The following is a 25,782-nucleotide window of genomic DNA, read 5'->3' as shown; positions in this document are numbered from 1 at the left end:
GTTGTTAGATGACACGTAGAAGCTAGCCCTTAGCCCACCCAAATTCCTTCAGCCTGCATGTGAACGTCAGAACTCATATGACCCCCCTCATCACAGACATACTGAGCTATGAGAACATATCTGCGCTCCCCTGTATGAGTTCCCCTAATAACACTCAGGACTGATTACCCTGGCGTGTAGTGCTTCTTTCTTTGGAATCTCAACCAGTCCACTCTAGTCATGGCTTAGGGCAGTCCCTTGTGGGAACCTGCTTGCTGCCACTTTTGGGGCACCTCCAGCCCTGGGCTCGGCTAATCAGAATGTCGTGTACCTCCTTCCCTGATGGGGAGTTTGCCCGCCATGGCATACCCTGCTCCTCCTGTGCATGGGGGGAACACTGGGCCTTAAGAAACCAGGTCCCCCTGCATGAGGCCTGGCCCAGGGACACATGGAGGCCTGAGAGTTGGGTCAGAGCCCTGCCTGCTCCTTTTGGGGCTCACCTGCTATGCTGGCCCTGGGCCCCTGGTGGGAGCTCTTGTAACTAGGAGAGGATGCGTGTGGAGAGAAACTGTCAGGAGCCCTGCTTCAGCCATGCAGCTCTCAGGCCACCAAGTCAGGCCTCTTCCCTGCCTCCCTGGGGCCCTGACTGAGACCCGTGGCCCCAGGCCCCTCCCTCCACCCCCTGTGGAGGGATGATTGCCCCTGTGTCTAGAGCCCGTCTCAGCTGGACCACAGACTGGTACCCAGAGACAGCATGAGTATGCCAGGAGTCTCCTGGCGCTGGCCTTCTTACCCCGAGTCCTGGCCCTCCAGGTGTAGCGTGGTGGTGTGTTAGTGGTGAATGCAGGGGCCTGGGCTCCAGGGGGCAGATCAAAGAGGAACTCACCAGGGGTAGGGCGCCTACCTGGGCCCCTCACCTTACTCTCACTGGTGATGAGTTCGTAGGACTTGACATCGGAGCCTGGTGACATGAAGTCCCCATAAAGGATGGGCTGGAAGGGGCAGACCTGGTTGAAGGTCACCTCCCACTGCTCCATGCAGCGCTTGAGGAGCTGGTCGAACCATCTGCGGTCCTCCTCATTTACCAGTCTGTCGCGGAACACGCGGCAGTCCTCGTGATACCACAGTCGCAGCAGCTGCACTTTGTCCTGCAGTAGCCCCAGCATCAGTGCCTGTCCTTGGCCCCCGGGCCCTCAGCCATCTCGCAAAGCAGCAGGCATGGGAGGGTGGGCCTGGCTCTCCACCATAGCCCAGCCACCATGTGTGGGGGCTGCTGGCAGGTGCAACTGCTGGCCAGCTGAGGATGGGGTGGATGGCACAGTGCCACCTGGGCCTCCTCATTCCCAGCTCCAAGTCTAGCTGGCCAAGTGCCCTCTGGGCATCTGGCTCTGCTAGCTGGTCGCAAGCATCTCAAAGTCATCACTTCCACCTTTTAGCCCCCTGTGGCTCCCCTCACCCCAAGCCTGGGAGGGATGCTTGATGCTCTTAACACCTTCCCAACACCTCAAATCTAACCACTCAGCAGGCCACACTGACATGACCCACAAACCTCCTCGGAACCTGGCCCCTCTCTCCATCTCTGCTGCCACCTCTGTCCCGGCTTCCCTGTATCTTCCTGGGGGTAGGACTGCCCTGTGGAAACCCCCAGTCTTTTCTGTAGACTTGGTTGGCTACAAGGGTGGCTATAAGGCGAGGGCCAGCTTCTGTCCGGCTTACCCCATCTCTTCAGCCCTGGGCCCCACGCACACTGGCTGCTCAGTCCCATTCCAAAGTGCAGGTCTCTCCCGCCCACCTCCACAGCTCCCCATTATACCCTCAGGATAAATGTAAGCTACATGCTCATCCGCCCACTGAGCCTAGCACCTGGTCCCACCTCTACCAGTGCCCCTGACACCTGGCTCCCTGCTACACTTCCTCCTCCTTCCACCTGAGTGTTTTGGGTTCCCAGAGGGCACCCTGCTCCCTGTGCCTCACATGTTCTCACGTACAGGCCCACCGGAAGCCTCCCTTCTCCCTCACCTTGCCTTGGCTCCCGCGTGCGACCCCCATCTCACTCAGCACTCCTGACATGGGTTTAACCCACAAGACTGGGCTCAGCTGTGCCAAGGCTGAGCTCTGGAAGGCCTGGCACCCCCATGTGCCAGGAGACCCCACTCTGGACCTGTTTGGGCAGGAAAGCCTGAACTCCATGGGGCTGGGGAGGATGGCGAGACAGTGTGGGCACTGGGGAGGGTGCCTGCCTGGTCCTCACCTCGACTTTGGCTGGGTCAGCCATGAGCATGCCTTGGAAGACCTTGGAGAGGTCCCTTAGGTTGAAGGTGTAGTGGGACTTGACTGGAGTGGGCAGCAGCTGGGAGGTGATGGTGGCATACACCATGATGGTGGCTTCCACGAGGGGCTCCGTGAGGTGGGCAATGTGGGGGGCCCCGGCTGGGGGAATAGGAGAGTGGCCTGGGTCACACAGCCAGGAGCTCCCTCTGCGGCCTCTGCAGGTCCTGACCTCCTTGCGTTTGCTGTGCTGTGCCCCCCACCAAGCCCCTACCCCAGCCTGCAGGCTTGGATTCTATGTACCCTTTGGCCCCCTCTCAGATGCCCCCAGCTTGGGGGAGATGAAGAATCTCCCGATCTGCACCCCCTTATATCTTTATGCTGACATGGCCTGTTGGAGCACTGGGACTCATCATGGAATTGGGGCGCTCGTGGGGTCAGTGCTGGGCGGGGCCATTACTGCCTTGTCCTGTGGAGGCTGTGCCCAGACTTGAACATTCCACCTCTGAGCCACATGTGGAGAGGGTTTCATGGTCCACACAGGCTTCAGGATGCCTAAGCAGGGGAGGCCTGGAGGGCTTACCAACCTTGAGGGCTCACCACCCACTTTGGGGCTGGCTACCCCCAGCCTGCATTTTCACCACTCACACATCTACTGGCCTGTTCTTTGAAAACTATCCAATTCAGCGCTGGGAACCCAAATTCTGTCAGTGCAAACTTGGTGAAGTGGAAAAAATGGAAAGAAAGGGCAGGAGAGGGCTTGCTTTGCTGACACAGCCACCGAGCACAAAGTGACCCAAACAGACATACTCCTCACCCTCAACAAGCAGACATTCTTGTTGGGAAGGGTGACAATGAGCTATTAATGAAGGCAGCCAACAGGCGGCAATGGCTACGGACAGCTCTGCAGCAGGACAGGGGCCAGGGAGGGCCAGAGTTGGGCTTGGGGGCGATTTTATAGGAATGCTTGGGGAGGCTTCACGGAGGAAGGGGCCAGTCAAGCAGGGAAGTCAGATGCAAGCTCGTACATAACTGGAGAAAAATTGTTCCAGGAAGAGGGGACAGCAGGGCAAAGGCCCAGAGGTGGGGGCAGGCCCATCGTGTTAAGGACCAGCAAGGAGGCAGTGAGCGGGAGGCGGTGAGATCAGAGGGCTGTGGGGGTGCTGATGATGGCTTTGCCTGCCACTGTCAGGACCCGGGCTCTTGCCTGAATGAGATGGGTGAGAGAGGAAGACTGTGGCCTGGTGGGATGTTTTCATGGGTCCCTGCGGTTGCAAGCAGAGGACAGACCTCAGGCAGGTGAAGGCAGCCGCCTGGAGCCCATGGCAGGGCTGTAGCACTGGCCAGGTGGGCGAGAATGGGGTGGTGAGCAGTGGCAGATTGGGATGGGTTCTCAGGACCTCCTGACAAGTGAGCTGTGGGTGAGGGAAGGGGGACGCAGGATGGCACCAGGGCTCTGTCTTGCTGGGAACACCTGGAAGGATGGTGCTGCCAGCACCTGAGATGAGGACTGCGGGGCACTCAGGAGCTGGATCTGGTCAGGCTCAGCCTGAGATGGCCTGTGGACAGCCCAGGGGAGGTGTGGGGTCAGGCTCAGCCTGAGACGGCCTGTGGACAGTCCAGGGGAGGTGTGGGTTGAGGCGTCCAAGGGACACGACGGCCTGTGGACAGCCCAGGGGAGGTGTGGGTTGAGGCGTCCAAGGGACACGACGGCCTGTGGACAGCCCAGGGGAGGTGTGGGTTGAGGTGTCCAAGGGACACAACGGCCTGTGGACAACCCAGGGGAGGTGTGGGGTCAGGCGTCCAGGGGACCCGATGGCCTGTGGACAGCCCAGGGGAGGTGTGGGGTCAGGCGTCCAGGGGACACGATGGCCTGTGGACAGCCCAGGGGAGGTGTGGGGTCAGGCGTCCAGGGGACACGATGGCCTGTGGACAGCCCAGGGGAGGTGTGGGGTCAGGCATCCAGGGACACAACGGCCTGTGGACAGCCCAGAAGATGTGTGGAGTCGGGTGTCCAGGGGACATGACGGCCTGTAGACAGCCCGGGGAGGGTGTGGAGTCAGGTGTCTCTGGGCCCCCTTCCCACCTGCCCCAGGCCATCGCTCTGCCTCTCTGCTCACCTTGATAGCACAACACCTCCATCAGTGTTGTGGACACGGCCTGTGGACAGCCCAGGGGGGATGTGGAGTCAGGCGTCCAGGGACAGGGCTGGGCTCAGGATGTGGACTTGGGAGTTGCCAGCACAAAGACAGTTTTTCCCCATCAGAGGCGGATGGGACTGTCTGAAGACAGTGTGGTTGGAGGGAGAAGAGGCTGGAGACCAAGCCCCAGTCCATCCGAGAATGGAAGACCAGGGACCAGGCAGGCCTGAGAGAAGCCTGCTGCAGGAAGGGGTCACCTGCCGGCCAGCACGACGGATGCCCGGGAAGGTGAGGAAAAGGGCTGAGCACTGATCTGGCCACACGGGACTGCTGGTGACAAGAGCACTCTCAGGGGTTGAAGGGGCATTCATAGGAAAGTAGGAGGTAAGCGCGGGTACAGCGGGAAGAGATAACACTTTGGAGGTGTGCTATCAAGGTGAGCAAAGAGGCAGAGCGATGGCCCGGGGCAGGTGGGAAGGGGGCCCAGAGAGGCTGTTTTGCATTTGGTGGTTAAGATGGAGAATGGGGCCTGTTTGTGGAAGGCCAAATGGAGAAGGGAGTGCTGGTGTCGGCAGGGAGGAACCACAGGAGGGAAGGCAGGGCCCCAAGGGCTGGATGCAGGTAAGCAGGTGGGTGTGGACTCAAAAGGGAGTTGTTTCCCGAAGGCCTCTTTCAGGTGAGGGCAGGGGGAGGAGGCGAGCCTGGGCAAGGACAGGAACTGAAGTGGTCAGCTGCCCTGCCTCATCAACGGGCACATTTACCACGATGCCTGCCCCACACAAACCTCTCCTGGCTTTCCTGCGCACACCTGCTCCTTCGAGTGCTGTTCTTCACACAGGGTGGGAGTTTGCTGGAGTCCCTTATTCGTGCATTCATTTTGCATTTAATTTGCACCTATCATCAGCTAGACATTAACGCAGGCATGGAAGGGCCAGCTGACTATAAGAATGGCTGAATGTGCCTATGGGGCAGCCAGTGCCTGTGTCAGCCTCCACTCTACCACCCAGTGGCCCAAGGTCCCTGCATGAACCTGAGGATGTTTCACCATGGCGCCTGGTCCCAGTCTCAACACACCCAACTAGAGCCCAGAGCTCACACTGGAACCAATGCCCCTTCCTGCCCAGGCCCACACTTACGCACAGGCTCCCGGTAGCTTTTTTCTCCAAGGAGTCCAGCTAGAGGGTGGAGGGAGGGACACAGGCTTGGGGTTAGGCGGACCTCTTGCTGCTCATCCTGGCCTGGGAAGTTCCCAAAGCAACCAATTGCCACTCCCCAACCCCTCCTCAGAGCAGCGTGCCCCCACTTCCAAGCTGGACATGCAGGTAGGTCCTGCCTAAGCCCCTGGAGGCAGGGCAGGCCAGGCCAGAGGGTGGGAGGCCTGAGCTCCATCACCCACCATCTGGCACGTGCCAAGCAGAGTTCAAAAGTTACAGTGTGCATAGGGAGGGAGGCAGGATGGTGGGAGAAATAGTATCTTGGGATAAGCTTTTCCCCAAGCCCCGTAAAGGATCAGAGACACTCTGTCCATCCTATCTTGTGGCTTTTCCTGATTTCTAAAAGCAACATACCTCCACCAGAGTATCTGGTCAAGTACTAATGTATATGTATGTTCGTATGTGGATGAGTGCATATATGTGTATCATACATCCGGCAATCACCATGTGCCAGGCTTCATGTTAGCTGCACTACATGCAATATCACACTTAAACCTCATGACTTGGAATGGTAGGCACAGATGAAGAAACAGGCTCAGAGAGATTCATGAGCTGCCAGAGGTTGACTTTCTGGTGGCCACTAACTGTCCTTGGTGTGGCCTCCCTGGTCTGGGCTTCTGCATTTGTCCGTGCCACCCACACCAACACTCACCCATCCAGTTGCCCAGGATGGTGGAGAAGATGCGTTTCTTGCTGACCTCATCCATCTCGGTGAAAGACAGGTAGTTGAAGTGACGCGTCAGCCGAGGGGTAACGTTGTTCCTCCCTCCACCTGGGGGGCCCATGGCGCAGACAAAGTTGATGTCCACTAGGTTCTTGAAGGCACCTGGAGTAGGGACAGGAAGTCAGGAAGGGCGCTGGCCAGGGCTGCATGATGACCTCATGGCCCCTTCTCCATATAAAAATTCAAAATTATACTTTACAGCAGTATTGGAATAAAGACAAAACATCAGTATTACACATGAAAATTTTTCTTTGTCCTAAAAGTTCATCCTCCTCCCCTTTAATTTTAAGAGAAATTAAAACATGTTTGTGGGTGCCTTAAAGTACTGTAGGTCTTCAGCGTTATACGTCCTGTGTCCCTGCACAGCACGCCCAGCCCTTGCCCTATGAGCCAGGCCGGCCACACTCACCGATGACCTTGCGGTCGTACCAGCCGCCGTGGTCCATCCACTGACGCAACAGCTCAATAGGTGGCTGTGCGCCGTATGTCTCCAGGGCTGGCATGTTCAGGTCATCGATGAAGAAGATAAAGTTGCACCCCAGAGGTGGCCCAAACACACCCTTCCGCCTGAGGGGAGGGGCTGTGTGAGCCCAGCACCCACAGGCACTCTGAGAACCCAGGAGCAATGGTGTGGCAACTCTGCCTCTGGGAAGCCCTTGCTAAATTTTAGCCTCCTCCTAATTGCTAGATGTCTTGACTCACCCTCCGACTTGTTCTGAGTGTCCTGGGACAGTTGGGACTGGCTGACCTGAGTCTGAGCTCCCTCAAAGTGAATCTTGCCTCCCAGGCAGACAGACAACAGGCTTCTCACAGATAGACCCGGGGCCCTGCCCGAGGGCCCAGCCAGGGAGACCAGCCACCCGCTGACCAGCTCAAATAATTTGGTAGAGAGGAGAGACAGCAGCTGGGTGGGCAAGGCTAGGGGATGCGGGACTGAGAAGGAGGGCGGGGGTGCCCTGCCTCTTGTCCAGCTTGCTGTCGATGAGGTCCTGGGTCTGGTTGGCTGAAGTGCGGGCTGAGAAGGTGAGAAAGTGACTGACATACTCCAGCGCCAGGTTCTTGAGGAGCTTGTTGGAGATGGTGAGCGTCTTCCCCGTGCCTGTCGGCCCAATGCACAGTACCTGGCAGAGTGGGGAGGGCACAGAAGGATCGCGCAGTAGGCCGGGTGCACAGGAGGAGCTGCCCCCGAGTCAGTATGGGAGGCTGGCCACCCCACACACATGGGCCTTGGGGAGGGCAGAGGCAGGGCCTGGGGGAGCTCACAGGCTTCTTATTGGTGAGCAGCATGTCCAGCATGTAGGACATCTGCACGGTGTCCACGGTAGGCACAATGATGTTGCAGTAGCTGGTGTCTGGTACCATGGTGAATGGTTCTGAGGAGTCCATCCATTTCACCCAGGCAACCTGGAATCATAGGTGGCTCAGTGGTGGGCCTGGAACCCCTCCCTGCCCCTCTCCTGGCTGCGGTCCTATGGCCAAGTGTGGCAGGGCTAGGAGCTGTACTGCTGGGCTTTGGCAAGAGGGTCCAGGTGCAGGGCTGCTTCCGGCGGAAATGGAAAGTCCTGTGCCCTGCTTTCTGCATGAGGAGGGGGACACAGAAAGCAGGGCACAGGCCAAGAATAAGGGACTCTGAACACAGCTGGATAGAAACGGTCTCCCTGAATGCAGCTGCCCAGGTTGGGAGCTCCCTAAGGACTGCCAGGCCCTGAGTCTCTGCAGAAAGGAGATGCTCTGGGAATTGAACAACCCAGAATGCAAAGGTGTTTGCTGTTTCGTTTCAGGCTACACAAGAAACGTGGGGGCCAGAACCATGGGTGCTGGTGTCAGCTGGAAGCCAAGAGGCTGCTGGGTACAACACCATCCCTGCCTGCAGAAATCCCTCCATTCACAGCCAGCCCTGACCCAGCTTGCAGACGTCCCCGGATGGGGGCCCACTGTGGCCAAACCAACACATCCCACGGGGCACAGTCCTAACCATTAGATGCAAATGTGCCCTGGGACCCCCCCGCCAGCAGGATCCTGCACAGTAATGGACAGGTCTCTGCAGATGCCTTTCCACCTCTGTCCTCCTGGGCTGAGGTCTTGACCTTGGGATGAAGGGGGGCTCCTGGAGCACTTGCTAGCTGATAGTGGGGATGAAGACACTGAAGCAGGCATCAAGAGCTTGACCCCCAACCCTATGGAGCCAAGGCTCTGGGAAAATGGGGCTTTTAAGTGGAACTGGAGTGGCCAATCCCTGGGCTCAGCATCAATGTGAAAGAGGCAGTGTGTATGGCTGGGAAGAGGTCTCCCCTCAGCCCAGGTTCAAGTACAGCTCTGCCACATCTGGAAAACAAGCACAGTGATAACCACTCTGCAAGGCCATGAGAATTCATGAGATGATGCATATAACCCCGCCTGACACCTGGTGGCCATCAACATGACTGCTCCCTCTGGCCATAATTCATTGCGGGAACAGCTGCCACCCAGTGGTCCCTCCCTGTGCAGTCTCTGGAATGGGCCTGTGGCCACCTGCTTGAACTCCTCCTCTTCATCCTCATCGTCGTTGGTGCCGCTGATGCCCGCATCCTCCAGCCTGTAATCGAACACCAGCCCCTCTTCTGGGAAGAGCAGAGTCAGCTGCCGGGAACGAGGAGGAGAATCAGGCTGTGAGACCCAGTAGGACTGAGGCTACCACTCCCGGGGGGCTGCAGGCTCTCACCTGTTCATTCTGCATCTTGAACCTTAGCCAGTGGCTGAAGCTGGCACGGCCATTGCTGTCCCCAGTAGCACCCACGCTCCAGATCAGGGAGAAGATGAACCAGGGCTCGATCAACTCTATGATTCGAGTCAGCTTTTCAGAGGGTATTTTCTTGAGGCCCTGGGGATAGAGGGAACAGTATCAGGAACAGTATCAACGCCTGAGGAAGTGGGGCTGGGGCATGTCTTGACCTCTGCCACACAGCTTTGTTTCTCTACAGCCAATTGGGCAGGTGGTCTGGTGACCCATGTTACACCAATCTGAGTCTCTCTTCCAGGCCCCGGAGAGCAAGGAGAATGGTGGGCGTAGAGGGACCAGGTGCATCCAGCCTCACTCTCAGGGCTATACCTCTCTAGGCAGCAAGGGCTTGAAGAAGCAGTCCAGCAGCTTCAGGAGGCTCATGGTCAGGTTGCCATCGGTCGATTTGATCACCTCCTTCACTGAGGACCGAACGAAGGAGATGGATTCCTGCAGGGAGCAGGCACCCAGTTCTCATGGCTGGCGGCCACAGTGCTCTGCTGCCCCGCCGGAGTCAGGCATACCCATGGCCTCGCTAACCTCCAGGAAGCTGACAAAGAGGACCTGGAAATGCTCCTCGTAGGGCTTCAGCAAGGGGGGCAGCTTTCTCAGCCAGCACTCGACGAAGGGCATGAGTCCCAGGATGCCGGGCTCCAGGTACACCATACCACAGCGGGAGACCGTGGCTGGCGAGGCCACTGCCAGGTCTTGCACCTCGAACATCATGCTCATTGCCTGGTGCCAAGATGAACGGCATGAGTGGGCTGGCTGCCAGTCCCCAGGCCTGGAGAAAGGGCTGCAGGGCTGTGGGGAGGGGCTGCACGTCCTGCAAGTGGGAGGTGTGGGCAGGCTGTGGGGCAGTGGCAGTGCTGGGTGGGATGCAGGAACCGCTGGATCCTCAGCTGATAATGTGGCTCTCCCTGGAGCCCTGAGGAAGACCCCAGGTCAGGAGATTCCTGGGCTTCACTGGCCAGACTGGGGTCAGGGCATTTTGGGGTCTCTGGAGGCCTGGGGACATCTAATGGAAACTGTGTATTTTGCTCCAGAACCCCCACCCCGTGCACCTGGACACAGGTCCACACTGGCTGCCAGTTATTTGCTCTTAGAAGGATTCAAGAGCTGGACTCAGTGTAGACCCGTGAGCTGCTCTTGCACAGCCCTCTTTCTCTGACAACTACCCCTCACACACCAGGCAGGTCCCCATGGTGGTCTATACCACCCATCCCCCAGACCCCGGGCATACTACCAGGGCCAGGTGCACACTACCAGGGCCAGGTGCACACCTGACCCAATGGGGTGACATGGCTGAAAGTGGGTCTGGGAGGCAAAAGGCACCGTCAGCCAGGGAGCAGTGGGGCGGTCATCCTCATGGGCTCAGAGCACAACAAAAAGAAGTTCTGGGCTGGGTGGTAGCTCACGCCTATAATCCCAGCACTTTGGGAGGCTGAGGCATGCGGATCATAAGGTCAAGAGATTGAGACCATCCTGGCCATCATGGTGAAACCCCGTCTCTACTAAAAATACAAAAATTAGCTGGGCATGGTAGTGTGTGCTTGCAGTCCTTGCTACTCAGGAGGCTGAGGCAGGAGAATCGCTTGAACTCGGGAGTCAGAGGTTGCAGTGAGCAGAGATTGCGCCACTGCACTCCAGCCTGGCGCCTGGTGCCAAAACACGACTCTGTCGAAAGAAGGAAAGAAAGAAAGAAAGAGAGAGAGAGGAGAGAGAGAGAGAGAGAGAGAGAGAGGGGGGGAAGGAAGGAAGGAAGGAAGGAAGGAAGGAAGGAAGGAAGGAAGGAAGGAAGGAAGGAAGGAAGGAAGGAAGGAAAGAAGAAAGAAGATCTGTGTAAAGGGTGCTCTGAGCAACAGTGCGGGACATCCTGAGGTGCGGGAGCTCAGGCCAGGGAGGGGCACTAGAAGCCGAGCCTAAGCTCCTGCTGAGTCATGGTGACAGCCTGAGACGCACTCATGGCCCTGAGAGACAGGGATGAGGAGGCAGAGCCTGGCCAGCGTGGTCCAGCCTCCAGGCCCACCCAGCCTTGGAGGAGAGTGGGCAGGCGGACAGGTGGGCACACCTCTGTGAGCTTGATGATCTCCCCGGAGCTGAGGCACAGCTTCTTGTTGTCATCCAGCACTGTGTTCATGTTCTCAATCCAGACAGCATCCACTGGCCCATCGAACATGTACCACTTCTTGTTCGTGTCGGAGGCGATGGCCCCCGCCCGGATGAGCGAGGAGAAAATCCCATCTGTCCTGCAGCGCCAGGGAGGAGAGGGCAGGAGACACCAGGGAGGCAGTGCTTCCCACACAGCTGGCTCCCAGGGAAGCCTGGCCACCGGGTGGGCCAGCTCTGTTTTACATTTCCCTACAATATCTTTGCTCTTTTAAAAATTGTAATAGTGGTACTCAGAGACCAGACCAAAAAAATATAATAAAAATAAAAATTATAATAGGAAAAATGTGACTGTTTGATGTCACAAGGTGTAACGAAAACATGTGCTTATGTCCCTGCCCTGCTGAATCCCTGCTGAAGACCCATTAAAGGTGAAATCCCAACAGGAAAAAGGGAGCAGGGGAGGAGGCCACAGCAGAGATGGAGGCAGCGCAGCTCTGGGAGACAGTGGACAGAATGGAGGAAGGTAAATGGTAGGTAGGGCAGAGAAGGCAGCATGATGAGAAGTGGCCAGATCCTGCCTCAGCAGAACCAGGGGTGGGGGGGGACCTGGGGGGAGGGGCGCTCAGACCTCAGACCTCGGAGGTAGCACATGCCACCAGGTAAGGGGCCAGTAGGGCTGAAAAAGATGCTCTGCTGGGCCCAGCCTTAGGCTCCCGAGCCTTCTCCTAGGCCCACAGGCATACTTACTTGTAAAATCCACTTTCCACAAAGAACCCTTCGAAGTCAGTTTGGCCAGAATCCTTGATATCTGATCACTTTTGAGGCTCCTCCCTGCAAACCCCCAGGGGACTTGTCTGGTTACCCAGAGGCCTGTCTTCAGTTGGAATCCTGTTAGGCTGGTTTAGCTGGAATCCCACCCCCTCAGCATCCCTGATGTTTCCTCTGGGTTTTCCACCTACTGACGCTCACCCTGCCCCTTGGCTAGAGATTCCCACTTGCCCATGCTGTACTCAGAGACCAATCTTTCCCCACAACTACAAGGCCCCAGTGCAATGGTCCCTGTGCCTGTCATGCTCTTGAATACGTTCTTCCTTGGCATGCTTCAAAAAGAATGTGAGAAGTAAAAAAGTTCCTTTTTAAAGTTTCCTTTCTTATTAAAGAATAAGTGTGCTGATAACTTTGTTAAGCCCTATCCTATGCAGCTGTTAGACATGCCTTGCTTACAGGCACATAGTACATTCTATGTCCTTGTATTTTAACCAAGATATCTGTGCTGGACGTGCTCACAGGCATGTCCCAGCTGTCCATTGCTTTTGCCTGTTTAAAAAAGTTTTCAGTTATTAGCCAATCGAGTTTTAGTTTAGATTGTGAGGTCTGATTCCAGCCAATGGAGATCAGACACAGCAGTAAGGGTAACCCCAAATGCGTTAGGAATATATTTTTTTGTTTTCCTTTGTTCATTGTACTCTTGTGGCACGATGGCCAGTGAGAACACCCTTCCTGCAGCCCAGGAAGTAAAAACTGTGTTGCTGAAAGATCCTTTGTCTCAGTGCTGATTTTTCTTTGTGGCACCAAGCATCTATTTCCAACAAAGAATCACTGAATATATATATTTTTCTTTAATAGGGGACATTTTTCTGATCTGACCCCCAGGCCCCCCACCTACCTACATAAGAGACTGGAGTGGATATGGGGGAGAATCTGCATCAGAAATGGGGGAAGCAGTACAGGTCCACATTGTGGAAGGTGGGAGGCTGTCCCTCCCCAGTGACCATCCCCTACAGGGTTCCCAGAACACTGGAGCCAAGCAGAGAGACCCCTAGCAGAGAACTGGAGACTCTTCTCTGGAGAAACAGACTAGCCTTAGAGAAAAGCCCCTCAGGCGCTGATGTTTCAGCGGTCTCCTTCCATCTGCCCTTCTCACATCTCAGCGCACTTCCCCTAAACTGCACACCCTGGCCTGGGAGCAGGGGCCCGGAGAGGGCCCACCAGCTTCTCTCAGGTCATGATGACCACCAGATACTTCTCAGACACCCAGCACATTAAGTCATTCTCGCCTTGCCATAATCATGGTGCCATTATTGTTCCCACTTTGCAGAGAGGGAACCATGGCCTGGGGGATGAAGAGGATCACTCAGTGAGGAAGTAGAATGGAAAAAAGAATCCCAGGCGTGGGGCTGCAGAACCCAGCCTTCCACTGGGCTAATGAAGGGAGGGGTGTCTGTGGCCCACAGACCTCTGTTTTGGGAGTTGGGTATCACTGGTGGGGCTGGGGGGTCACTCACCACTCGTGGGTGAGCAGGTCAAACTCCCCGTACAGCTGACCCATCGTAATGGACTTGGGGTTGAGAACATAGTAATTGACAGCCTCGTAGACACCACCACTGATGGATGGCTGCCCTTTCAGTGACGTCATGGCAGCTGCCAGGACTCTGTAACACTGGGGAGATGGACTGCCTGAGAGTGAGCCTTTGCGCTCCTGGAGAGTAGGGCTGGAGTGGGCTGGGGACCACGGGGAGGGGGAGGGGTACTACACAGGCTGAGGGGCACAAATGGTGTCCAACCGCTGTTGAAGCCACACCCCCCACAGGCCCATTGTCTGGGCACTGGCTGCCGAGCTTGGCTCTGCTTACAGTACTCTTGCCGGAGCCTGTGGGGCCGACGAGCATGACGCCGTGCCGCACCACTGTGGTCTCATAGAGCTGGATGCACTTGGTCAGGAAGCCTGGGGGACATGGCAGGGGGCCCAAGGGTCAGAGCATGGGTTTGAGTCTTGGTCACACCATTAGCTTGTGTGACCTTGAGTGAGTCACCACACTTCCTGAGCCTCAATTTCCTCATCTATAAAATGAGGACAGTGGTAGCACCTACATCATAGGCAGGGGCAGGTGAAGCCCGAAGCACAGAACTTGGCACAGAGTAGAAACTCTGTACACGCCAGCCATTATCTCCACTGTGACCACCATTCCTTCACAGCCGTTGGTCAGGTGGCCAGCCACCACCAGCTTGCTCAGTGCCGGTTGTCACAGGCCCCAGTTTCAGCCCCAGCCTGCTGAGAGCACCACCCCAAGTGCATGCTGGCTCCTATGGGCAAACTCCAAGGAACAAGATCCTAGGGTCAGTTGGGAGCTATAGAGACAGCTGCCAGCAGGCAGGGGCCAGGCCCACAGGGGTAGGGGATAAGTGCCTCACTTTGGCCCAAGAAGGGTGGTGGTGGCTATGGCCCTGCAGGTCCGGGGGTCCCTGCCAAAGGGACAGGGGCCAGTTAGCCAGGGCCGGCGAAGCTGACCTAAGGCTGTGAGGGTAAGAGTTTGAGGCTTCATTCAACAAGCCTGCTGGGGCCTGGGGTGTGGAGGTGACCAGAGAAGGAAGCATTCAAGCCGCACATGGAATTGAAGCCCAATGCAAGGCGCCAGGAAGAGGCCTTGTAGGGCTGAGCAGGAGCAGGTCAACTGCCCAGGGCTCAGAGGAGGGCCCTGTGTGGCCAGGGTGACGGGGCATGGCTTCCTGGAGGAGCTCCTCCCACAGCCCCACCAAAGGACCAGCTGGAGGGGGTGGCCCAGCTGGGAATGAACTGAGACCCTCATCCTACTGCCAGGGGCAAGGGTTCGGGGTGAGAGGGAGTCTATTTGAGGGCAGTGTCCCCCACAGCCCTCCCAGGCACATGGTGGCCTTTGCAACAAGTCTGTGAAGGAAGGGCCCTTGTCACTTGACAAGGAACACAGGCAAGTCCTGCTAGTGGGATGGAGCCAAGAGGCCCCTGGAAGAGGGGAGCGGAGGCTGTGGTGAGGTGGGCTGGGGTGTGAGGAACATGGCCTTGAAGCTCCAGTCACACCCCACCAAGGGCCAGGGCCTGATGAAGCAAGGCCCAACAAGAGCCCGGGGCTCTCAGCCCATGTGGGAAGGAGGGCTCGGGAAGGGGACTGCCTGGTTCCCCACGACCAGGTGGATTCTGATGGAGACCCAGCTGGACACCCACCCTGCCCCTGAATTGCTTGGCTGAGAGTCTGGGCCTGCACCCTGCTTGGCCAGGTGTGAGGGCCCTGGGGCTGGACTGTCCTGTCTCTATCTCCCTGACCTGGACTCCAAGGTGGCCAGGGCCAGCCCCTCTGCAAACGCCCGGGACCTGTGGCTCACCCTCCACATCCTTGAGGCTGCTCTCCCTGCAGGCCTCTCGGATGGCCTTGTCCAGGATGCCATAGTCCGTGTCCTCCTCCTTGATGGTGGGAAACAGGTCAGACACAATCCCAGAGAAGAGCTTGAGGTCCTCCTGCAGGAACTTAGGCACGTTCACATCACGGATGGCCCGGATGCAGATCAGCTCCTGCAGCAGATGCCGGCTGAGCCTTCAGGGCAGGTGGGCCAGCTGCCCTCCAGCTGCCCTCCAGCTGCCCAGGAGCCCTCCCGGAGCCCTGCTGGGTGGAGCTCACCTCATTCATGCTGGGGTTTTCTCGCTTGAGGTTCCCAGCAGCCGAGATCACAGTTTTCACGGCTCTCATCCCAAAGTCATAGTGATCCTGTTGCCGTACGGAAGGAGGCATGGGTGAGCACTGTCCCTCTCTGGGGCTGCTGCCTGGAACACTCTGCCTCCCACCTAGCAGCTGGCCAAGTCTCATCACCAGCTCACAGCACCTCCCTTACAGACTCTTGGGGACCACGTACATGCCCAGCCTGGGCAGTGCACCTCTTTTGGGCTCCTGGGGCACCCTCTGCTTTACTGTCCCGATAGCCCTCTCCTTTACCCCATTCCCATCCTGCATCCTTTGGTCATGGTCCCAGCACATGGCCAAGGGCAGGAAGGCACTCTAGTTGTGTTGGAAAAGTGAATGAAGGAGTTTCCCGTCTGTGCAACAATCAGCTTGGCCTCAATGGCCCTTGAGCTTCCTAACATTCTCCCATAACCTCTCTCCAGACCCATCTTTTTGGCCACACCACCATAGTTTCTCCCCCCCAGTCTCTTTGTTACACAGCAAGTGAGTTGGAAATAGTTAAATTAATCATTCTGTCCCCTGGTGCTCAACCAAGAGGGCTCCATCTTGACCCAATCCACAGGCTAGCATATGTTCCAGAAATCTTGGACTTGGAGCTGCACGAACAGGCTCTGGGTCATTTCTACTTAGGAAGGGCTGAGTGCATTTCCAAAACAATGTTGAATAGTTGCCCTGATGGGGGGGTGGGGAGCATTTTGGAAAGAAGGGTGTGTGGGAGTGCTGGCACCCAGGAGTGCACTGTGATGAACTGCCGCTGCTTTCACTGGTGACCCACTGCATCTCTTCCAGCTCATAGATTTTGGTGGACTGAATCTGGCCAAAGGTATGACTGATTACACCTGGCCACAGTGATTAGTGTTCATGGATGAGCAGGTGACCCAGAGAAGGCCCGTTAGGATGACACCAGGGATTTTTTTCTGAAATCATGATGAAAGAGAAACTAAGTTGCTAGCATGTCAGCCCAGAGGTGAGACTCATCTCTGCTGCTGCAAAGTGGGGGTCGCCTGGGAACCAAGCTGAACAGCAAAGCTCGTCCACCAGCACTGGTGCCTGGGCCACCGCAACTGCCCTTGGAATCTGGGCTCAGAATGCTGAGTGGAAGGACTGTGGTACTAGGAGGTCTGGAGGGCCTGGCTGTCCTGCTCTGGTCCCCACGAGGCCCAAGTGCACTTGCTCCCCAGCCTAGGGTTCTTGGCTCCTGGTGCCCTAATGATCAAGGTCCTTGCACCTGAACTAGCCACATGGGTGTCTGTTCCAGCTCTGCTGTGTACTGTGTGAGCCTGGCCAGACCCTTAGCTACCTAGGACCTCAGTGTCCTTAGCTGACAAATGGCATGTAACTCCTATCTCCAAGGGTTGCTGGGAGGAGCCCACAAGGTAACGCCTGTAAAGCACTGGGGACAGAGCCCAGCCCTCAGCAGGTGCCCTGGAGGCTGGGAGCAGGCAGACGTTCTCAGACCCTGGAATCCCATCAGGGCAGGACCACACCTGGGAGCTGAGCTGCTCAGAGGACAGCTTGAAGGTGGTTGTGATCTTCTTCGCCAGCACATTGGCTTCATTAAAGCCAAAGGAATAGAGGGAGATCTCAGCGATCATGGCGTAGTCCGGAACCATCATGGCCACGGGTCTGAAGAGTGCCTGGGGCACACGGTGCATATGTGAACAGCAGACAGAGCTTGCCCCCAGAGTACCCCTGCTTCACCTGGCCCTCCTCCCCAGTGTCCTGGGACTTCCTACAGCACCAGGCCTGCCATGGTTGAGGCTTCCACTCCCCCAAGGCTGGCATCTCTGCCATTAGAGTGCATTCTTTGTGTTGATCCAAACCTGCCCCCACACGACTCCCAGGAGATTCCCTTCTTGGCTCCTGTTTTCCTGTTTCTCCTGAAGGCCCAGGCCTAGCAGGTCTCATAAGAATCCCCCTCCACACCACATCCGTAGGCAGCCTGACAGCCTGACTTCTCCCATGCACAAGCTGAGGCCTCTCCTCCATAGCCAGGGGACTGCCATAGGGAATCACAGTCCCTGGAGTCCAAGAGGTTATGTCCTTGCATAAGTGACTTGGCATCTCCAACTCAGGCCAGAGTTCCGGTGCTTCCTGGGCCACTCTGAGCCTGCACTTGCCTTCAGATTGTCAGGCAGCTCCGTGCGGCCAGCGTAGCCTGGGTTCATGGTGATAAACACGGCACAGGATGGCACCAGTGGGATCTCCACACCCTCAAACATGAAGCGTTCCACCTGCAGTGGGGAGGGGCTGACTCACCTGGGACTAGGGTGCCCAGCCCTGTCCCCTCCTCTGTGTGGGCCCCTTGCCTCCTGTTGATGCCTCTGTCCTGGCTATAGCTGGTTGGCCAGGCCTGGACCCCTGATTATGGGTTGGACCCTCTCTCAGGATCTGGCCAAAACTTCAGGCCCCAGTGGCTACTCATGGCCGCCCAGCTCCTGGCTTTGGGCCCTTGGAGTTCTCCACATATCTCCTGCTTCCCACTCGCTCCACCCCCAGTTCCTGACATAGAATCTCCCCAGCCCCAGGCAAGCTCAGCCTGACTAGGGGGCAACTGCCAGCCTCTCAGCTCTTGTCCCCAGAACAAGCTCCCTGGCGGCCCTGCACATAGCTAGAAAGAGGACCAATGCCTGGGGCTTTCCATGAAGGTCAGGATGTAGTGACCTTCAAGGAAAGCCCCAAATTTCATCCCCCACCGTTTGGTCTGGGAGCTGCCCACAGACTGGGGTGTGTGCCTCCTAGACAAGGGAGGCTGGACCCAGGGCAGACCCCAGAGGCTAGCTTCTCAGCCTGCAACAGGGAGCAGTATGGTGGTGCAAGCGTGGCAGGTCCAAGGGAGTAGGGCGGCGCCCCGGGCTCACCCGCTGCTGCTGCGCCTTCTGGATGGTGGTGATCTGCTGCGCCACCACAGACAGCACCTCAATGTCGATGCGATTGAACTCGTCGAAGCAGGCCCAGGCCCCGGCACTGAGTGAGGCCAGAATGTTGGGTGGGGCCAATGCGCTCAGAGCCCAACCTGGCACCTCCCTCCGAGGGCCTGCTCCGACTCCACTTGGGAGGAAGCTCTTAGGAGCGATCTCCATCAGCTCAGTCTTCCACCCACCGCCACTCCACACCCCAATACCCCCAGGACCAAGCCCCAACGCCTATTACCCACTCTGTCCCCTCCACCAGCCTACCAGGCCCCTCTCAAGCAGTGCTCTCACCTAGCCCTCCCCAAGGAGAGCTTGGCCATCCTACCCCATCCTGTGCCAACCTCACGCCCAGCCTCACCTGGCCAGGCCCTTGAAGAACTTGCCCATGGCCATGAAGTCAAGCTGGTCAGAGCAGTTGAACACAACAGTATGTATGGCCAAGGCCTTGCCCAGGTCTTTGGTGGTCTCAGTTTTGCCTGTGCCAGCTGGGCCAGCTGGGGCACCCCCAAACTTGAGGTGCAGGGCCCCAGTCAGCGTCAGGTAGCACCTGCAGGAGACACAGAAGGTGGCCTCGGGCCATACACAGCCTGGACATCCAGACCTGGGGAGATCCTTCTCCTCTAGGGTCCTGTGGACGGGCACCTCTCGCCCCATCCCATTTCGGGGGCCCTGGGCGCGCCCAGCCCTGGTGCCAGGGTCAGGACTGGAGCCTATGGACACTATCCAGTGCGTTCCCTGTCCCATTTCACTGCCAGGCCCAGCTTTGCCCATGGACACACAGGGATGGCCGACCTGTGGCCACACTTCACTTCCCTCACTCAAAACACAGCTTGAAAATCCAGCTGGTGCTAGATATGGGCGGCAAGATGAAACGACTGACTGAGCTAAGAGAGGACTGTTAGAAAAGGACTCACTCACGATGTCTGTCAAGCTCAGTTCCTCTGGCACATTAAAGGAGGAACTGACGGATAAAACCAGGAACTCACATACCCATTAGATGCTTACTGAGTGCCACACATATGCTAAGAGCTTTACGTATATCAGCTCATGAAATTCTCATTACCATCCTGAGGAGGCCTCAGAGGAAATTCAGGCACAGAGGGATCAAGTCACCTGCTCAGGGTCACTCCACCAGTGACGGGCAGAACTGAAGTCTAAGCCCAAAGTCCTTGGTCCCAGCCCTGCACTGCTCTGATAGACTAAATCACCCCAGAGTAGCCATGGTCCCTGGACTCCTGGGCCAGAGAGAACTGGAGGGAGGGTCTCATTGTGGGAAGGAGCAAGAGGGGGACCCTCACCTGTCCGTGAGGGGCGTGATCACCAGCCTCCCACTGTTGCCCAGGTACTCATAGCCATAGATGAACTCGGCATTCACAGCACGGATGTATAAGTCATTATTCGTCCAGTAGTACCTGGTGGTGCAGGGAGTCGGGGGCCTAGTCATGGGGCCATGGGCCACTGGGCAGGGCATATAGTCAAGGAAAGGTTTTTTTTGGGAATGAGGGCATCAGGGCACCCATGCCCAGCCTCTCCCAGAGCCTCGAGGACAGGGCCAGCTTATTGCTGACTTTCCTCTTTTCCCCTGGCCCCTCCTGGCAGCTGCTCTGGCCCTGGGGGCACCCCCCATGCCCTCACCTCAGCTGTGAGATCCACTCAAAGTCATTCACGCTGACCACGTTCTCCTGGATCAGCTTGCTCACCACATCCTTGGCGTGGACCTCAATGACGATTAGCGCTGACAACACTGCCCGCTGTATGCGGGACAGCTTCCCCCGCACCAGGGCCACCAGGTCACTGAGCTGCAGGAGTGGGGGACACTGTCAAAAAATCAGGGTGCCACAAGGAGGCTCACCCTCCCTTTTCACAGAGGGTGGGCTTTTGCCACAAACAGTCCCTCTATCTTGGGGGGCTCTGATGGTCCAGGATAGGAGGGGAGTGGGGACCGGGAAGGAAATGGAATGGAGGCATACGCCTGGCATCTGCCTCCCTGCAGCATGTGGTGCCTGAGCCCTCAAGGTCAGGTGGGAGAGCCTGACGAGCCGGAGCAAGGGGTGCCTGCAGCACCGTGCAGGAGGGACCAGGCGCATGGCTCCCTCACTGACCCTCAAGGACAGGACATCGCCTCAGGCCCACCCCTCCTGCTGGTGGCTGGTTGTGAGACACTTCAGGGGTGTCTGACCTCTTTAGACCCAACCCCAGGCCTCTTCCAGGCTCAATATAGGAGAAAGCTCCTGGAGGGACTGGGCCCTCCTGTGTGATGTAGCAGGTGAAGGGGGACAGACAGGGGTCCTCTTGACTCCAACCTGCTGGCAGAGCTGGGGGAACAGCCGGCTTCTGAGGTCGCCAGCCTCCAGAGCCTCTGCCACCTCCATGGTCCAGTAGGTCTGGCACCCAGCGATGGTCACCTGGCCAGGCCAGTTCAGAACCCACTGGGTCCTGAGCATCTAGGAAGACAACATGGGCAGGCTGACCTGGGCAGCCGCAGCCCTGATCCCATTCTCTCTTCTTCCTTTGAATGCTGTCTGCCTTTCAGACTTGGTCCCAGTTATTGATGCCACCAGTCCCTCCAGGGCAGTGAAATCCTTATACTCTGGGCTTCTCCGCGTGGCAGAGATATCTCTGAACTAACTCTGCAGGCCAGGGCTTCACCTAGAGCCCACCTGCCGGTCATGGGGCTGAGAGAAGAACTGCAAGAGAGGGCACAGCCTGGAGCCTGGCACCCAGTGAGTGCTGGGAATGGAACAGTCGTCCCAAGGATAGGAGAGCCTCCAGGGATCTCATGGCTGCAGCCTGAGGATGAGGCCAGCTGGAGCATGAGGGGCACTGAGAGGGCACAGGGTGCGCAGGGGCAGAGGCTGCATGGGCTGCGGGTGGCTCACCGTGGGGTAGGCCTTGATGGCCCTCTCAATGATGTTGCGCACACTGGCCTTCATGCTGCGCTCCACCTCCCACAGCCAGTCCTCCACGTTGCTGGAGGGGTAGACGGAGAAAGACAACTGCACCTCCTCTCCCTCCGCCGAGTACATGTGCGTGATCTCCAGGTCCTCCTGGAACAGCAGCTGCAAGCAGCGGGAGAGCATGAGTGGGGTCACCCCTGGTGTCCCAGATGCCTTGCCCACCACAGCCCCAGCACTGAGCCCGCCTGTCCAGGGCCCACCATCTCAGGAAGAGAGCCCTGCCTTCCTGCCCCCTGAGAGTCTCTGTTGGCTGGGCCTTCCCAGGCTGCATGGCCTGCCTTCTCCTCAGCGTGGCCTGGCTCCAGCCCAGGCCCAGCAAGACACAGGCCTTGGGGAAGGAGACTGATTGCCCTGCATGTCTCCAGCCTCCTGCGTAGATGAGGGAGGACAAGGTGGGTCACAGGCCTCTGGCCTCATGGGTTTCGCAGTGTGCCGGGGGAACAGGGAGCCCTGGTGAGTTGGAAATCCAGGGCCCCCAGCCCTGTGGCGGGGATTCTGCAATTGACCTTCCTCTCACAGGCCCCGGGTGTGTCTCCAAAGACTAGGAATGTCATTTGCCACCTAATTTCCTGATAAAAGTGCTTGTCACAAAAGGAGAGACATTCTCCCTGGGAAGATGCCCCATGCTCCCAGCTCTGAGCCCGGGGCCCAGCTACCCACCCGGGCGATGTTCTCGAAGCACTTGCGCAGGTGTGGCTGGACAGCCGTGGGGTCCTTTGTCTGCGACAAGATCTCTAGGAGTTCATCATCTGATAGGAAGTAGAATCTGCCAGGGGAACAGGGGTGAGGAAGCGGGTCACGCAGGCTCCCTGGGCCCCAGCTGCCCAGCACTACTGACATCCCCACACCCTAGCCTGAGCAGGGCCCTGGGTGCCTCAGCCTCATGGGCAGATACTGGCAGAGCAGCCATGGGCCAGGTGGTGCCCACCTGGGGAAGGCACTCCGCTTAGTCTCCAGGTACTCGCTGAGGCCCTTCTGCACCAGGTCCAGTATCTTGTTGCAGTCCCGCAGGCTGTCCAGCATCCTCACATCTGAACACACATTGATCACCTGCAGGGCCAGACCATGCACAGAAATGGGCGATGAGCATGGACCAGGCAGCAAGGCAGGCTCAGCCCAGAGCACCCACACCAGCCAGAGCCCCTTAGCCGAGCCTGGGAAGGAAGATGCAGAAAAATTCTCCCGAGCCAGCAGCTGCGTCCATCAGTCCCACAGAAAAAAAATTCTATGGTCAAACAAATTAGAGTTAAACAAATTCCATGGTCAAACAAATTAGAGTTAAACTCCTTAAGCTAAGGAGTTTGCTTTGCTGCAGGACTTGTCAGGGCCTCTAAAATGCTAACGTGGGCCAGGCGCAGTGGCTCACTCCTGTAATCCCAGCACATTGGAAGGCCAAGGCAAGTAGATCACCTGAGGTCAGGAGTTCAAGACCAGCCTGACCAACACGGTGAAACCCTGTCTCTACTAAATACAAAAAAAAATTTGCTGGGCATGATGGCGCACTCCCATAATCCCAGCTACTTGGGAGGCTGAGGCAGGGGAATCGCTTGAACCTGGGAAGTGGAGGTTGCAGTGGAGTGCCTGGCTGCACTCCAGCCTGGGCAATAAGAGCAAAACTCCATTTCAAAAAAAAAAGATAATGTGGGCTGTGGATCTCCAGGAGAAAAACTCTCAGTGACTGTGCCTCTAAGGAGTATCTCTGAGGCTGGGGAGCCCACTCTGGAGGACGTGGGTCAAGACCAAATGCTCAGGCTTGTCCACCAGTCTTTTCTGTGTAGGGAGGGAATAGACTAGATAGACTAGGAGGCTACCAGCAATGTGACCAGGGCCCTTGGGGGCCCCAGCTGCCCCTCTCACCCCGTTGAGCTCACCTCTCGGTTCTCGTAGGCATGCTTCATGATCTTCTTCCAGATCCGCTCCATGGTCTGGTAGCGCTTGCTTTCCACAGGCAGCTGCCGGTTGATGTCCTCAGAGCTGAAGATGGGCTCCAGGTAGAGCCAGGACCGCTGGCAGTTCAGCCACTCCTCCAGCACCTCCTGGGGAGGGGAGGGGCGGCGGGGTGTGATACAGAGTGTTGGGGTCCAAGCTGGGGTTTGTCCCCATGACTGAGACATTTCACCCTACCAGCATGCTGGGCAGAGCACTGGACACCAAACCCAGTCTCTATAGGGAGATTTCTAGAAGGTGCTGTCATCTGTGATACCCCAGGGGACAAAAAGGATACAGGGATGCCTGCCCTCTCCCTTTGGGAGAGCAAAGCCTGCAGCGACAGGAAAGACTCAGTGCCTGGGAAACAAACCCAGCAAACCCAGCCTCCTTCCTGGAAGGGCTTCTGGGTCCATGACCCCGGGATTCTCTGAGGTTCAATGGGTCTTGAGTGTGAGAGTCCCAAAATACTCTCTGAAACATCAGTCCAAGAGTGAGACATCTTCAGAATAAGTCATTTCCTGCTTCTGCCTCCCTATTTCCCATTCAGGATTTATCTCTGGTCTTCTCCCGTCAGCACAAACTCACACACTCATCCACTTCTTCCTCGTGGGATAGGGACCACAGACAGCAGTGTCAGGACTATGCCAAGCCCTGGTGGGCACCAGGGGAAATGGGGGAACGGGGCCTGGTCCCTTCCCTTGAGGGGCCCACATCCCACTAAGGGGCTACTTCTGCCCCTGAATCATGGACCCAGCATGTGTGGTGGACTCTGTAAGAGGCACTGACCAATGGTCTCAGTGGGAACCCCTTGAAGGAGGGTGAGGGAGAATCGGTGAGGCTGCTTGGTGCTGGACCTTGGAGGAGATGGAAGGTGGGCATAGAACTCCAGGTCGAGTGGCCAGCGTGAGAGAGGAAGAGCTGGGACAATGCTGACCAGCTCAGGGGGCTCTAGGTAGTCCAGGCACACTGATGAGTCCCCTTCACCTGCTTCTGGCCTTCACTGGAGGTCTCTGAACAGCTCCCAGGGAGGCCCGGGGAAGGGGATACACAGTCACACCTGCAGGCTGGCCCCAAGACTGCCCTCCAGGGCTCTGTGGGCAGCCCTTGTCTCTGGCCTTGAGAGCCCGAGACAAGTGTAGGCCCTGAGTGTGGCCCAGTCTCTTCAACCAAGGTAGCTCTGAATGAGATGGGAATGGAAGCTCAGGACAGTCTGGGAAAGGGCACTGAGGTGCTTTGGGGCCTTGTGGCATCCAGCCCAGAAAGTGTCAGTACTGGAGGTACTGATTGTCCCAAGCTCAGGCAGCCCTAGGGAGACCAGCTGGCAGTTCTCAGTCCCTTCCTTGGCCACATTTTGGGACCAAATGCTGCCCTTCCACATCCTTAACTACCTGGTCCAGTAGCTGAACTTCATGTCTGGAGAGCCCATCCTAGTTGCCTCTGAATGCAGTGAGGAGGGGCCTGCCAGAAAGCCAGGGGCTGTGTGAATGGGGGCAAGGTGCTGTGACGCTTTGAACCCTACCCAGAGACCATCAGTGACAGCCATGGGCCGGGGCTCTCTGGGTGGGGGAGTGATGAAGGAAGGACTGGGGGGAGGGCTGACCTGGGTCAGCTTCAGTTTGTTCTCCCAGGAGTTGATGCGCTGCTCAAAGGGCTTCTTGTAGGGTGAAAAGGACATGCTCTGGGTCATGACGATGTGGTCGTCCAGCAGCTGCGAGGCCTCATCTGGACTCTTCAGGATGTAGGTGTCGGTCTCCTTGTAGGGCAGGACGTTGAACAGGATGGTTGACCACTCCTTCTCCATCTTGTCCAGTGCCTGGGGTGGGGGACAAGCCAGGCTGAGTCCCAGGAGGCACTGGTCCTGCTGCTATCTGACTAGCCCTGGCCAGGGAAGCAGCAGACAGTACCTGGCCATGACCTTCACATGGCCCCTCTGGCAGATGCTCTCAGCTTGCCTGTCAACAAGTCCTATGCGAGCCCTTGTCTGAATTCAGGGCCAGTGCACTCTTTTTTTTTTTTTTCTGAAATAGAGTCTCATTTTATCACCCAGACTGGATATAGTGCAATAGCGCAATCTTGTTTCACTGTAACCTCTGCCTCTTGGGTTCAAGCAATTCTCCTGCCTTAGCCTCCCAAGTAAATGGGACTACAGGCATATGCCACCACGCCCGACTATTTTTTGTATTTTCAGTAGAGACAGGCTGGTCTTGAACTCCTGATCTCAGGTGATCCACTGGCCTCAGCCTCCCAAAGTGCCGAGATTACAGGTGTGAGCCACCACGCCTGGCCCAATTCACT

General features: G+C 57.3%; 1 protein-coding gene across 4 annotated transcripts in view; it reads right to left on the bottom strand.

The window, feature by feature from the left end:
• Nucleotides 1–25,782, bottom strand: part of DNAH1 (dynein axonemal heavy chain 1) — an 84,044-nt gene that overhangs the window by 19,289 nt on the left and 38,973 nt on the right. For all 4 annotated transcript variants that reach the window (XR_013527348.1, XM_054245708.2, XM_054245710.2 and 1 more), the window contains exons 22-49: nt 25,088–25,300; nt 23,430–23,594; nt 22,487–22,608; nt 22,219–22,324; nt 21,481–21,660; nt 20,905–21,045; nt 20,237–20,400; nt 19,900–20,013; nt 18,960–19,148; nt 18,548–18,653; nt 17,807–17,920; nt 17,174–17,323; nt 15,627–15,713; nt 15,334–15,520; nt 13,830–13,921; nt 13,482–13,636; nt 11,156–11,333; nt 9,625–9,819; nt 9,415–9,534; nt 9,028–9,186; nt 8,838–8,945; nt 7,590–7,730; nt 7,287–7,447; nt 6,736–6,893; nt 6,255–6,428; nt 5,525–5,563; nt 2,231–2,409; nt 897–1,127 (exon numbers count right to left, since the gene is read on the bottom strand). Coding sequence is in view for 3 of the 4 variants with exons in the window: in XM_054245708.2 (XP_054101683.2) it covers nt 897–1,127; nt 2,231–2,409; nt 5,525–5,563; nt 6,255–6,428; nt 6,736–6,893; nt 7,287–7,447; nt 7,590–7,730; nt 8,838–8,945; nt 9,028–9,186; nt 9,415–9,534; nt 9,625–9,819; nt 11,156–11,333; nt 13,482–13,636; nt 13,830–13,921; nt 15,334–15,520; nt 15,627–15,713; nt 17,174–17,323; nt 17,807–17,920; nt 18,548–18,653; nt 18,960–19,148; nt 19,900–20,013; nt 20,237–20,400; nt 20,905–21,045; nt 21,481–21,660; nt 22,219–22,324; nt 22,487–22,608; nt 23,430–23,594; nt 25,088–25,300 (4,128 nt within the window). In the remaining variant the exon portion in view is untranslated. The remainder of the gene's footprint in view (nt 1–896; nt 1,128–2,230; nt 2,410–5,524; nt 5,564–6,254; nt 6,429–6,735; nt 6,894–7,286; nt 7,448–7,589; nt 7,731–8,837; nt 8,946–9,027; nt 9,187–9,414; nt 9,535–9,624; nt 9,820–11,155; nt 11,334–13,481; nt 13,637–13,829; nt 13,922–15,333; nt 15,521–15,626; nt 15,714–17,173; nt 17,324–17,806; nt 17,921–18,547; nt 18,654–18,959; nt 19,149–19,899; nt 20,014–20,236; nt 20,401–20,904; nt 21,046–21,480; nt 21,661–22,218; nt 22,325–22,486; nt 22,609–23,429; nt 23,595–25,087; nt 25,301–25,782) is intronic.

The sequence above is a fragment of the Callithrix jacchus genome, chromosome 15 (genome assembly GCF_049354715.1).
Source record: "Callithrix jacchus isolate 240 chromosome 15, calJac240_pri, whole genome shotgun sequence".
Lineage (NCBI taxonomy): Eukaryota > Metazoa > Chordata > Mammalia > Primates > Cebidae > Callithrix > Callithrix jacchus.
Note: the sequence above shows the minus strand (reverse complement) of the source record. Positions and strands in the feature narration are given on the sequence as shown.